Source organism: Thunnus albacares, chromosome 2 (assembly GCF_914725855.1).
Source record: "Thunnus albacares chromosome 2, fThuAlb1.1, whole genome shotgun sequence".
Lineage (NCBI taxonomy): Eukaryota > Metazoa > Chordata > Actinopteri > Scombriformes > Scombridae > Thunnus > Thunnus albacares.
In genome coordinates this window covers 29822167-29835648 of record NC_058107.1, presented here as the reverse complement: position 1 = coordinate 29835648, position 13482 = coordinate 29822167, and the positions used below count along the sequence as shown (strand labels likewise).

General features: G+C 36.6%; 1 protein-coding gene across 1 annotated transcript; it reads left to right on the top strand.

The window, feature by feature from the left end:
- Positions 1 to 54: 54 nt before the first annotated feature.
- On the top strand, positions 55 to 11450 carry prlrb (prolactin receptor b). The gene is made up of 9 exons (XM_044329648.1): positions 55 to 487; positions 3160 to 3242; positions 5582 to 5714; positions 7051 to 7220; positions 8254 to 8420; positions 9757 to 9898; positions 9983 to 10079; positions 10210 to 10279; positions 10592 to 11450. The coding sequence occupies exons 1-9, from the start codon at positions 483 to 485 to the stop codon at positions 11393 to 11395; spliced, it is 1671 nt and encodes a 556-aa protein (XP_044185583.1). The 5' UTR covers positions 55 to 482; the 3' UTR covers positions 11396 to 11450.
- Positions 11451 to 13482: the final 2032 nt, after the last annotated feature.

Below are 13482 nucleotides of genomic sequence, written 5' to 3'. Positions count from 1 at the left end.
AACGTTAGCTGTCACTGATCATATTTTCTTCAATCTTTTCTCCATCCTTTTTTCTTTTTTTGTTTGCAGATGGGGAATGACATCAGGCAATGTAACAGAAGTGACATTTTCTTCATAATATGCCAATAAAACAACATAATTTGAGACTATAGTCGAGATTCACAGTCAGTCTGCGCTTTAAGGAAGACGGGTTTATGCCACAGTGAAGCATCTTGCTCAGGCTGTGATCTCTGGCTGTAACTCAGGTGTGCAGGTCCTGACGACATCACAGCCCTCCCCTTCATAAGGACACCTCTCATACCAGACATACACGCCATACCTGAGGTGTCAGACAGATCGCCTGCCAAATGGGAGAAGGTTGAATGTGTACTGTAGTAGTGTTCTGAAGAGGACTACTGTTTTCCTCTGTGTTTGTGTCAACATCTGGTAAATGTAGTTCATTTGCTAAGTTGGGAAGGTCGACACCTGTCCTTAATTGGTGAATGGCGTAAGTAAACACCTTCCATATTACATTTTTCTGCGTCACATGCTGTTGTTTTACTGTCCTTGCAGCTGTTAGCATAAATGTGTCTAAAGGTCTTAGGTTTTTGTAATGTAGTTTTTGTTTGACTTTAGCTAGTTATATGTGTGGCAGTTTGGTCCACAGGGAGCAGACACAATTTGAACACCTAGTTGTGCAATGTAATGCAGTCCTGTGCAATAACATGCATTAATATGCAGAAAGGAGACTTCCAGTCCTTGTGTAAGAAGAAGAATCAGATTTATTTGCCAAGTAGCAAGTACAAGGAATTCAATGATGTCAACAGAAAAAGCAATAAACATTAACATTAAACAATAAACATAAACACAAACACAACAGTGTGAGAAAGAGAGAGACAGTAATTTACAAAGATTCTGTGCAGTGGGGGTGAACTATGTGTTTGCATATTAATATGATGATAAAACTGTGTGTGCAAAAAGCAGAACACTGTGTTGTTGTCTAATTTAGCTTGGCCATATGATGATGATGAAGTAGGTTTTAGTGCAAGGTGTTTCTATTATTTTGTCAAGCATAACAGAAAATCCATTTTGGAAACACTGCAGATAAATGTAATCTTTTTATTTGTTAAATTACACAAATTATATAATGGAGATTCTTCTTGACATCAGTTCCTGTTTTAATCAACTGAAACTGAATAATTCACACAGGAAATGGCAGATTATGGGAGGAGGGTTTTTGTTCTTCTTGTAAGATCCTTATATATAGTGTGTAGAGTGTGCTAGCTCAAGTTATATAACAGTACGTGTTTAAGGGTATGACATGGAATGATACCAACATAACGATGTCAAGCATTTCAGTGTGGATCTTTTCTATTTTAGTACAAATCATATTAATGTAGGTAGGGTTTTTAACTTAGGTTGTTGTTGTAATTTACTCCAAGAAATTGTGCATTGCACATTATTTATGAAAACAGTCCTACTTTATGTTTCTAATGTAATGTAGTTAATGTGTTTTTGTAGTATTAAAGGACCAGTGTGTAAGAGTTAGAGGCATCTATTGGTAGAAATGGATTATAATATTTATAAGTATGTTTTAATTAGTGTATAATCACCTGAAACTAACAATTGTTGTGTTTTTTCGTTACCTTAGAATGAGCCCTTTATATCTATATAAAGAGTGAGTCCTCTTCCACGGAGCTCGCCATGTTTTTACAGTAGCCCGGAACGAACAAACCAAACACTGGCTCTAGAGAGGGCTTTTCGTGTTTTTTTGCGAGTTTCGTGGTCATCATGGGTTCTCCTACACATTTGAGAGGAAAGGGTTATTCAGTTAGATGCCACTAAATCCCACACACTGCACCTTTAAATAAAAGTTTATTCAACTCCAGCCATTTGGGATTTGTCACAATGGTATAGGTGTAGGTTTCTTTGACAGAAAACAAAAGTTTACTCTGCAAAGAAAATGTTAAATGATCTTATAGTACATACATTACATAATACTATTACTCCAGATGATGCTTAGTCCCACTATAAAGCTTAATATTTAGCTTTAGGTATTTTTTTCACACTTTGTTCTACTCGTCTTTGGTTAAGAATTAAGAAATAAGCCTCATCCAGGTCCTGCCTTGCTCAAGCGATCCTGTTACAACTTGTCAGAGCAGGTGTCACAGCATGAAATCGTACTTGTTGTCGCTGTGGTTACTGTACAAAAAACAGAGGCAAAAAATCAGTTAAAGGTGTAACCTGTAGTTTCCTGTGAATTACAGTCTGTCTGCCGGTGTAGGAAGCTTTCCCACACCTTTTCGGATGACTAATTGCGTCAAGCATTTCAATACTGTTGCATAGAAAAGAGCAAGCAAGGAAGAACAGCTACTTTGGAACCTGCGAGTTTAAATGTACTGAAAACCTGCAGAAAAATCAGCACAGGACTTTGAAGAAAAACAGCCTTTTAGAGCAGAGTGTGTTGCCCCTCTGATCCTGGGTGCTGTCACCTAAATTTTAGAGTTTCCAACATGTATGCCGATGTTTCAGAAGTCTGTCTGTGTGTGTGTGTGTGTTTGTGTGTGTGTGAGTTTCTGTGTGTGAGCAAGAGCTTTATCTGACTCAGTAGATCTGTCTGAAGTTGACTTCCCCAGAATAAGGAAGCACAGTTCATTTATGTAATTTTAGCTGAGCAACAAGTGAGAGTCAGATTAATTAAAAAAACAACATGATGGTGTATTTATCCTCAGCAATCACATTTATGAAAGTTCAAGGTTTTTTTTATAGATTTGACACAACATCACCTCAATCTTTTCACAGTTGTCTGGTTAATTCTAGTAAATCCAGTTTAATTTTGAAATCTCCAGTATAACTTTTCACCTTTGATCTGTCTTTATTAACTTATAACCCTCACAAGTTTGATGTTGCAGTTCCTTTCTCTAATGAAAACTGATGAAAAACTCATGTGATACTGCGGTTTAAATCATAATATACATGTTAAGTCACATATATTTCATCAGCATGTGACGACTGTTGGCCTGTACTGCATGTGTCAGCTACAACATGTACCAACAATTATTGGTTGTGCTAGTTATTTTCCCTTCATATCGTCTTGTTTAAGGTAAAAACAAGACACACAGCCACGGGTTTTTTTCACTTCATTAACCACAAACTTGTGATGTCACTTCCTTTTTGCAGGGTGCACAGCGTGACAGTTAGGATGACGAGGTATGTCGGGCTGGCAATGCTCTCGTTGCTGTTGGCAGCTGTAGAGTGCAACAGTAAGTTGAAAGACTTGAATGACATTATCTTTGGATAATATCAATATCATGTTTAAAGGGTTGGTTCACTTGAAATAGAACAATAATAATGATAATAATAATAATAATAATAATAATAATAATAATAATAATAATAATAATAATAATAATAATAACTTCTCTCTATTTCGCTCTCTTTTCACAAATATGTCTTAATATAATATAAATACAATATAAATAATGTCTCCTCACTGTCAACAGTTCTTATACATAGTCAGACATCTTTATGTAATGACATATTGTACGTGTTGGTCTCATGTCTGAATAATCGTGTCACTTTTATGTAAAAGTCACTGAGACAATCCTACCAGGTCGCACCTAGCACCATTTCCGTAACGCTTAGTAATTATCATGTTAGGTCTCGTTTATTTAATCTGTATCTATACCAACACCAAAGTATAAATATGACTATTTGCCTTTTCATGGGGGACTATTCTTAGTTCAGAGCCGTAACTTCCTGGAACCTCCGCTGGTAGCTGGGCAACTGGTCAGATCCAAGAAATAGTCCAGTACATAATGGTCCATTAAGTGGTGACCAGTGACGCCTGAAAGCGCTAAAAGCATGTGAAATGTGATACTGGTAGTTTTCCAGAGCATTTGATACATTGATTGTCTGAAGTCTTTGACAGAGAGCGAATAAGTATATTTCCCAAAATGTTGAACTGTTCCTTTAAATACACAGAAAGAAATTAATGCAAATCTTGTGGGCCTGATCAAGATCACTGGAATAAGTTTATAACACAAGTATCATCTCCTGTGCTCAAACAAAGTAAGACAATTGTCACTGTTTCATTTTTCTGACGTAGTTTTTCAATGTCGTGAGCATCACAAACTAAATTAACCTTGAACTGAACTTGAGTGGATAAAGAAACATACAGTACCAGTCAAAAGTTTGGACACATTCAAAGGTTTTTCTTTATTTTATTTTACTTTTTGCTACATTGTAGAACAATACTGAAGACATCACAATTATAAAATAACACATATGGAATTATGTAGTGAGCAAAAAAGTGTAAACAAAGCAAAATATCTTTCATATTTTAGATTCCTTGAAGTAGCCGCCTTTTGACCTTTTGCTTTGATGGCAGCTTTGCACACTCGACCCGTGTAATGCTTTTCCAACAGTCCTGAAGGAGTTCCCACAAATGCTGGGTTGAATGCTCCTGTGGAGAACAGGTCGTCTGATGCAGCACTCTATCGCTCTCCTTCTTGGTCAAATAGCCCTTACTTAGCCTTTTAGGTGTGTTTTGGGGTCACTGTCCCGTTGAAAAACCAGACAAACCAGATGGGACGGCATGTCGCTGCAGGTAGACATGCTGGTTAAATGTGCCTTGAATTCTGAGTAAATCGCCAACAGTGTCACCAGCAAAGCATCCCGATACCATCGCACCTCCTCCTCCATGCTTCATGGTGGTAACCATACACGCAGATAACATCCATTCACCTTCTCTGCGTCTCACAAAGACACAGCGGCTGGAACCAAAAATCTCACATTTTTACTCATTTCCACTAATGTAATGTAATGTAGTGGTGTCTTTGCAGCAATTCAACCATGGAGGCCTGATTCATGTAGTCTCCTTCCAACAGTTGATGTTGAGATGTTGATGATGACCTCTGCAGCAGAGGTAACTCTTGGTCTTCCTTTCCTGGGGCGATCCTCATGAGAGCCAGTTTCATCGTAGCGTTTGATGGTTTTGCGACTGCACTTGAAGAAACTTTCACAGTTCTTGAAATTCTCTTGATTGACTGACCTTCATGTCTTACAGTGATGATGGATTTCTTTTTACTTAATTAAGCAGTTCTTGACATAATATGGATTACTACAGTAGTTGACTAGGGCTATTTGCTGTATATGAACACTACGTCACACAATTGATGGTCTCAAATGCATTAAGAAGGCAAGAAATTTCACCAATTAACTTTTGACAAGGCACACGTTAATTGAAAACCATTCCAGGTGATGACCTCATGAAGCTGGTTGAGAGGAATCATAAATATGAAACATATTTTGGTTTGTTTAACACATTTTTTGCTAACTACATTATTCCATATGTGTTATTTTATGGTTTTAATGTCTTGTACTATATATATATATATATATATATATATATATATATATATATATATATATATATATATATATATATATATATATATATAAAATGTTTTTATGTAATTTGGGTGAATCAGTCATTTAATATGTCATTTAAATCATAGTCTTATGGTGCCAAAGTTCCTAATTTTTTATTGTATTAGTGCTAAATTGGGAGCTGATGCTTGTTTGTCACGTGTGTTGCCAGGTATGTCTCCACCAGGGAAACCAGTCCTGCTCGGCTGCACGTCCCCTGAGAAGGAGACGTTTACCTGCCGGTGGGAGCCAGGCTCCGACGGAGGGCTGCCGACCACGCACCGCCTCTACTACGAGAGAGAAAAGTCAGTCCTATCACTAATTATCGTTTATTTTTATCTGTAGGAATTTTTATCTTTGAATTTCGCCTTTATTCGACAGATCACAGTAGACGTACAGACAGGGAATAGTGAGGGAGAGAGAGGCGGTTGGGTGGGGGGGGGGGGGGTGACGTAGAAGTTTCTGATGAGTTTTATCATCCACACAGAGCGAGTAAAAGTATGGCTGTTGTTGTTGAGTTGTCAGTGTAGTGTCGTAGACAGGAGAGTGGAAAACTACCAGCTCCCTCGTTCACACACTTGTGCTCAGTCAGCTGAGCACAAATCTTTGTTGCTGTGCAAGTAAACCTGCGGACTTAAAACGCTTCACCTGTGTGACCCTCACTCACCCAGGCCTGAAGGCAAAATACCAATACTGATAGTTTAAGACATTTAACTGAGAGCTGATATTCAGTTACTTTCATGTTAAGAAATAAAAGGACTCTGTGTTGTACAGAATTGTATTTTTGTAAAGTTGAGAAGTAGCTAAAAACTATGTTTAATGTATGACTCTTGTCATGTCAAGTCAAATCAATTTTATTTATATAGCTCAATATCACAAATCAAGTTTGCTGAAAGGGGATTTACAGTCTGTACAATTTATGACACCCTCTATCCTCAGACCTTCAGTTCAGATGAGGGAAAAACTCCCAAAAAACCTTTTAACGGGAAAGAAGATGGAATGAATCCTAATGACATTGAAGACCATTTCAGTTTGTCCGATGCTTTGTTTTACAGTTTATGAATGAACACCAGGTGTACTTTGTGTTTAGTGCTAATTAGCAAATGTTCGCATGCAAACATGCTAAACTGAGACATCAACATGTTAGTGTTGTCACTGTGTGCGTGTTAGCATGCTGACGTTAGCATTTAGCTCAAAGCACCACTGTGTCTAAATACAGCCTCATAGACCCGCTAGCATAGCTGGAGACTCTTCAGTCTTGTTAAAACGTACGTAAAATGTCAATTTGTGTGACAGTTGCACTTTTTTTTATATGATTTGAATAATTAGATGCTTCTGTATGGTTTGACAACAATCTCTACCCCTGTGGTTCATAAGATCTGTCAGGAATTCTGATTATCTTTCTTCTTTCTAAAAATATTATTATTATTTGGGCGACACATCATTATGTTGCAGTTGTCTGTTATGGACACATAAGATGACTCATATCTGATTATTAGTAAAAAGCCACTCAGTGGAGCGAGGTACTTGTTTATTTAGTGCTTACATGTATTTACAGCCCACAGCACAGTTATACAAGGCTGGTTTTGTGTATATGAAGCATATCCTGGTCAGTAAAGGTCTTGTTTTGTCTGCTTTTAGATTGGAAGGAACACATGAGTGTCCAGACTACCACTCAGCAGGAAGGAACTCCTGTTATTTTGACAAGAACCATACCTCCATCTGGGTCGACTACTACCTGACAGTGGTGGCCTTCAACGCCCTCGGCAACGCCACCTCAGACACCTTACGGATAGACGTGGTGGAAATAGGTAAGCTGTTATTGCCAAAGAAAGAGGATTTTAAATTAGATGAGATATCTGACATAGATATGCCCTCTCAAGTAAAAATATAAACATGAATCCATCTGTATTTTAAAATAAAGACAAGGAGGCAATCAAGAAAACCAAAATGCAGATTAACAAAGACAGTAATTGAAAGAGAATTTCAATAAAGCAACTTTCTGCATATTGAAAATATCCTCTAAGCTGGGATTGTTTTCTTAGTTATGAAGAATATGTATAATATAATTGCAGACAGTTTGACTCTGCACAGAACTACTTATCGTACAATCGCTATAAAAAGTTGTCACTTCCCTTGGACTTTATTGTGCATTGTCTTACAACACTGAACCACCGTGGATTAATAATTAATAATAGTAATTATAATAGTTATTTATCCTTAAACTATTTTTAATTAAGTGACAAGAAATCTCTACAAATTATAAGAATATTATTGTTAAATTATTAAGAACAGTTTAATCTGCTTAGTTCAGCAGTGTTTTTGTATCAGACTGGGAATGACACTTTGAACTATTGGCTACTACTAGACCTGTGTATTCATTGAAGACATAGATGGTTACACAGCACAAATTTATCTGCATTGATTCAGCTAATGATTGGCACGGTTTTATTGGCTGTGCAGCCTTCTTGAGCTCCGTAAGGAGTGGAAAAGTACTGAGTGACAGACACGAGGCACAAATAAAGACCTGTACAGAATGAGGTGGAACTGGTTCGTGCCGCGTGTAAAACTTGTGTACAGTCTCGGCTCAAATTTCACATCTTTTGTTTGGTTATACAAGCACTTGATGTCCATGCACTGAACTTACAGTGCATTTGGAGCAGAGTCCTGTCCCATGTAATAAAATAGTAACTCTGCTGCATTAGATTTGGTCCCAGAGATCTAAACACACTTAAATATTAGAACGTATACTGGTGAAATTAAGTATTTTCTGTGTTTTTGTGGTTTTTGTGACACTTTGGTGTCTGAAGAGCTAGTTTAAGTGTGTGTGTCTGTGCTTGACAGTGAAGCCCAACACTCCTGAAAATGTTACACTGCTGGTGGAGGAGAGAGAGGAAAGTCTGAACCTCCATGTGAGGTGGGAGCGTCCCCACAACACAGACACCCAGTCCGGCTGGGTCACCCCTGAATATCAACTAGGAGTCAAACAAGAGAACACCAACAGGTGGAAGGTGAGTGTTAAATGTTAAACGCTTGAGGTGCTGGAAAACTCTGAAATCATTTGCACATAAATCTTCCAAAATGGGGTCAAATAGTTTTTACAGCTTTGCTTTTATCCTTCTGGGTTTCCAAAACAAACATTGTCCTCGCCGGAGGGCTGCTCTACATTGTGTTTGTTTTGCAGGACAGAATAGTGAGTGACTAAAAGGTAAAATCTGTAATTTGCATGTAATCAAAATCTCACTGTGAAAAGTTCCAGCTTCTTAAATGTGAATATTTTCTGGTTTCATCTATGAAAATAAACTGAATATCTTTCAATTTTTATCTTTCTGTTGGTTGGACAAAACAAGATATTTGCAGATGTCACATTGGTAGCTGTGTCTGGTATTTGTTTTGGTATTTTCTGACATTTTTTAGACTAAATTATTAATAAAATAAAATTAAAAAGGTTTTTTTTCAAATGAATTGAGAAAATAATTGTTGGTTGTAGCCCTAGTTTGTTTGTCATGTGTGCATCTGGCAAGAGATACAGAAGTATCTGCTGTCGTATCACCAGACCACAGAGCAGCTTCTTTCCTCAGGCTGTGAGACTCCTCAATTAATCCTCTACACTACAACATAAACAATAGTTTTGTTTTTGTGACTTGTCGTTTGTTGGTCCATTTTTGTGGTTTCTGTTTTGTGAGTAGTATTGGGGGGCTGCAGACTACATTTCGTTGTGGAACCTTATGTTGAAAAAAGATAATAAAAAAAGATCTTGAATCTTGAATAACAGCAGACGAATCCTATAGGTGTGCCAGTGATGGTTTGCATAGTGAAGGACGAAGCAGGCTAAGCGTACTGGAAAAACCAGACTACTGTAAATTACCTTCATCATAGAGCAAACTGTATGTTAACTTTGTTAACACGCACTCTCATAACCGCTAAAAAAAATCATGTACATACTGTATGTTTGCTGCTCTTTATTCGGTTTGGGGAAGTTTACACTCTTTTTTTTTTGCCAAACTGCAGTTATTCCTCTTCCTCAAGTCCTTTACTTTTGCTAAAATACAGCATACTCTTTAAAATACGAACATAACACGATATACATAACATATAACATAACATAAATGTAACTATGGTGCTGTTGTGTATGTTTTTTTTTTAATTTTTTATTCAACCATCCAGTGGTTGTGTTAGTACGAACATTTTAATCACATTTTTATTTATAAGTAAATTAATGTTGTGTAATTTAATCAGACATGTCTGACTCACCAGTTCAAGTAGAACAAACATATTTGCAACTACTATTTAACCAAAATGTGATTTTAACTTGCATACAAGGTAAACATTAGGTGATTTTTCTAGGAGTTCAAGGCAGGTAGACAAACCCACTTCACACTGTACAGCGTGAATCCCGGGGTGGTGTACATGGTCCGGGTGCGCTGGAGACTAGACCACGGCTCCTGGAGCGAGTGGAGCAACACTACCTCTGTGAAAATCCCTGATTGTAAGTCTCATTAGTTCTTTGCTCCATCTTTGGCTTCAAAGAAAGGTTTTACATGTACTAATATATATATTTTTTTAAATTTAGATTTTCAGAAGGAGAGACTGTTTTGGATATTGGTCTCTACTTTGTCTTCAGTTCCATTTCTAGCAGCGATGTCTATCATGGTCATGAAGAGGAAACAGTATGTGTCTTCTACAACAAAAAAAGATATATATATATATATATATATATATATATATATATAACTCTTTATATAAAGTTAAGATGATAAAGATAATCTGACTCATGACTCACTTTCTTTTGTTCCTCAGTGTGAAGCAGTGTCTTCTGCCCCCTGTTCCTCGTCCAAAGATAAGAGGCGTCGATGTTCAACTTCTGAAGGTAAAACTGCTTCTGCTTTGTGTTTTCAGCACATCCAAAAAGCTGTTTTGGCCCTGATAACAATAGTGATGCAATAATAATAATAATAATAATGATAATGATAATGATAATGATAATGATAATGATAATAATAATAATAATAATAATAATAAGAGCTTTATTTATATAGCACATTTAAAACAGAGTTTACATAGTGCTTTTGACAGACAAAGTAAAGACAGTATAATACAAAAGCAAAGACACATAACACAGAAAGTAATAACAAGTCCGACATATGACACAATGTCAATAAACCCTAATTAATCCTTCCAGAGCGGGCGATCTGAAGACATTGTCAATGCCCTGATCACCAACCAGAGCTTTCCTCCTCTGGTGGCCTGGAAGGACCAGATGGAGGACTACCTGATTGTGTGTGACAATGATGACAGTATTCAATCTCAAAAAAGGAAAAAAAGCTTGATTATTCCTGCTGTCTTCCACCTAGACAGAGAAATCCAATGTAAGGAATCAACCTGTGTCCAAAATGACTGGGAGAAGGCTGCTGAAAGGAAGGATGAAATAAATAACTTGATAAACAGCAACAAGTCTCTCTCTGGAGAGAGATTATCTAACGTGGAGCCACCCCAGCTGCCTACTCAGAAACATCGGCGCCCAAGTATAAACCTTGTAAACACAGACGCAACAGATCAGAGTCTGTCAAGTTGTGACGGCACAGCTGAGAACACCTTCACATCCTTCGCAAACAGCGGTTATGTTGACATTCAGAGACATGCAGGTTACGTACAGGAGGTGGACTACAGCAGAGTGAAAGAGGTGAACACTGACAATATTCTCATCCTTGAGAAAGAAAATGTCCCGCTCGACAGCTCCGGTTACATTCAGGGACATAAAGAGGACCTGCCGGAGGACTACAGCAGGGTGAAGGAGGTGACCAGCGACAGTATGGTCCTCCTCCAGAAACAAAGTGTCTCACTTGACACATCCTGTAGAGAAAAGGGTAACCACTACACACATTCCACCAATCAGAAGCCAGGAAATCATCATGTGACTGGAGTTTGCACAGAACTCATCGATAGTGGATATGTGGATACGATCCCTGCATCACCTTTAATGTAGGATTCTGTGTTATATGCTTTGTCCAAATATACTTAAATTAATTTTTTTTTTTTTACATCACGAAGTCGCATTGAGATCACGACCTCATTTGCTAGTGAGACCTGAGTGCAGAATAAAAAATAAAATAAAATAATAATGATAATGGGAATGACAGCAATATAATAAAATACAACAGCATGACAAATTATAAATAATTCCATTCGAAAATAACGATGATGATGTCGGTATAGAAAGGAATAAAATAATAAACATATTATGTAAAACAGTCACACCTAAAATCAATAGAACTTCTAACCAAATTTTTTAATTGCCCTATCAATATCAGTTTCAAGTGTCAAGTTTCAGTCTACTCTGTAAATGATTCCAGACAAATGGGGTGAAATATCTGAAGGTTGTCTTTCCAAAATTAGTATTTATTTACTGCAGGAACATGTAGTGTCAGCCAGTCCTGAGAACGGCTGTTAAAAGTATAATGTCTTAGGTACAGGGGTGATGATAAATAAGATAGAATGACTTGTGTTTTAATGCTGAGCATTAAAGGAAAAAACTAGTGACAATCTGTATTTTTGTTATAACAAACAAATCCCATGAAAAGACCAAAATCAAACAGTGCATTAGTCCAACTCTCAGTATAGTTTGTGGCTCTCTTTGTCCCTTCTGAAGACATAAATCTTTAAAAATGTACCACAAATAAATTATTTTATTTTTAAAAAGGCTGTGTACTTTCCTAGAACAGCTGGACGCTGTATAGTAAATATTAGTAAAACAGGAGTAAACGGTGTTTTATTGTCAGGGACTGTTTCATGCTCTAATGAGTATTTACAGCAGCAGGACAGTGTATGTGGAATCAACTCATAATAAACTACACTGCCCGTGGTATGGTGAGTGTGGGTATGGCATGGTACGCCCTTGGTTTTGTTCTTTTCATGGGATTTACTGCGAACAGGAGCATTTAGAATATCACCAGACTTATCCTTTAAAGAGTAGTTGGTGATAAATGATCACATAGTGGTTTTTCAGTCTGTTGTTTTGACTGTAGGTGAAGGTCAGTTCTGGCCATTCTGGTTTATCTGGGATGTAAACACAAGAAACACAAACTCACACTTCAACACAATATTCGTGACACTAAATTTTTAAAAGTGGTGACACAGTCTAATGTAAACAACAGGCAAATCTGACCACGCTTGCTCACAAAAAGATTGTTTTTAATTTGATCTACTTAAATTAAGGATGAAACCAAAAGAAACAGACCGCACACAAACATGTTTGTAGTCTAAACAAATAAACAGAGTATTTTTCTTTGAAAGACATACTTAATGCAACAGATTTTAAAAGAATGACTGTTCCTGAAGCTTATTCAACATGAGTTTCACTCCAAAATGTTACACAAGATTTGTCCTTTTGGAAAATATCACTACTTATTTTAGCTGTATGATTAAAAATCAGAAATGGTGTGTAAAACTAAAAAATATTATAAATAAGAATGATGTTTGAAATCGTTGATGAACTATATTCTATAGATTTACTTTGAGAGTAGAAATCATTTTGGAATGAATCATTTCACATGTAAAGTCTACACAGGCTACTTTACATCACATTATATAAAGGATTTCAAATGAAATCCTTTTTAAATATTCATTTGAGGATAGCAGTAGTAAGAGAATTCAAATTAGTGTCATTAACACAGGTGACATCTAATGATTTTGTTTTTTCTATTTGTTTCATAGAAACAAAGATAATAACATTTTAAAATGTGTTTTCTGTTTAGTCCATTTTAAACACTGTCTGGTCTTAAAAGGCACTTTGTGTAGTGCAGTTTAAACCCAGGATTTGTTTTTTGGGGCTTTTTTTTGCCTCAGGTTATGGATACATACATCATTTGGATGTGTTAACTGTTGTTTAAATGGAAGATGTTTATTTTTTTTCCTCAACCCAAATAAACAAAATGTTCCAAGTAAATTGTACGTTTCAGATATAATGAAAATATTTCTCAAGATACTTTTATTCAGATCAAAATTAAATTATTTACTGTCATATCTGTTGACAAATGTTAATCATTTAAAGAATCCGTTCACAATTGAACAGAT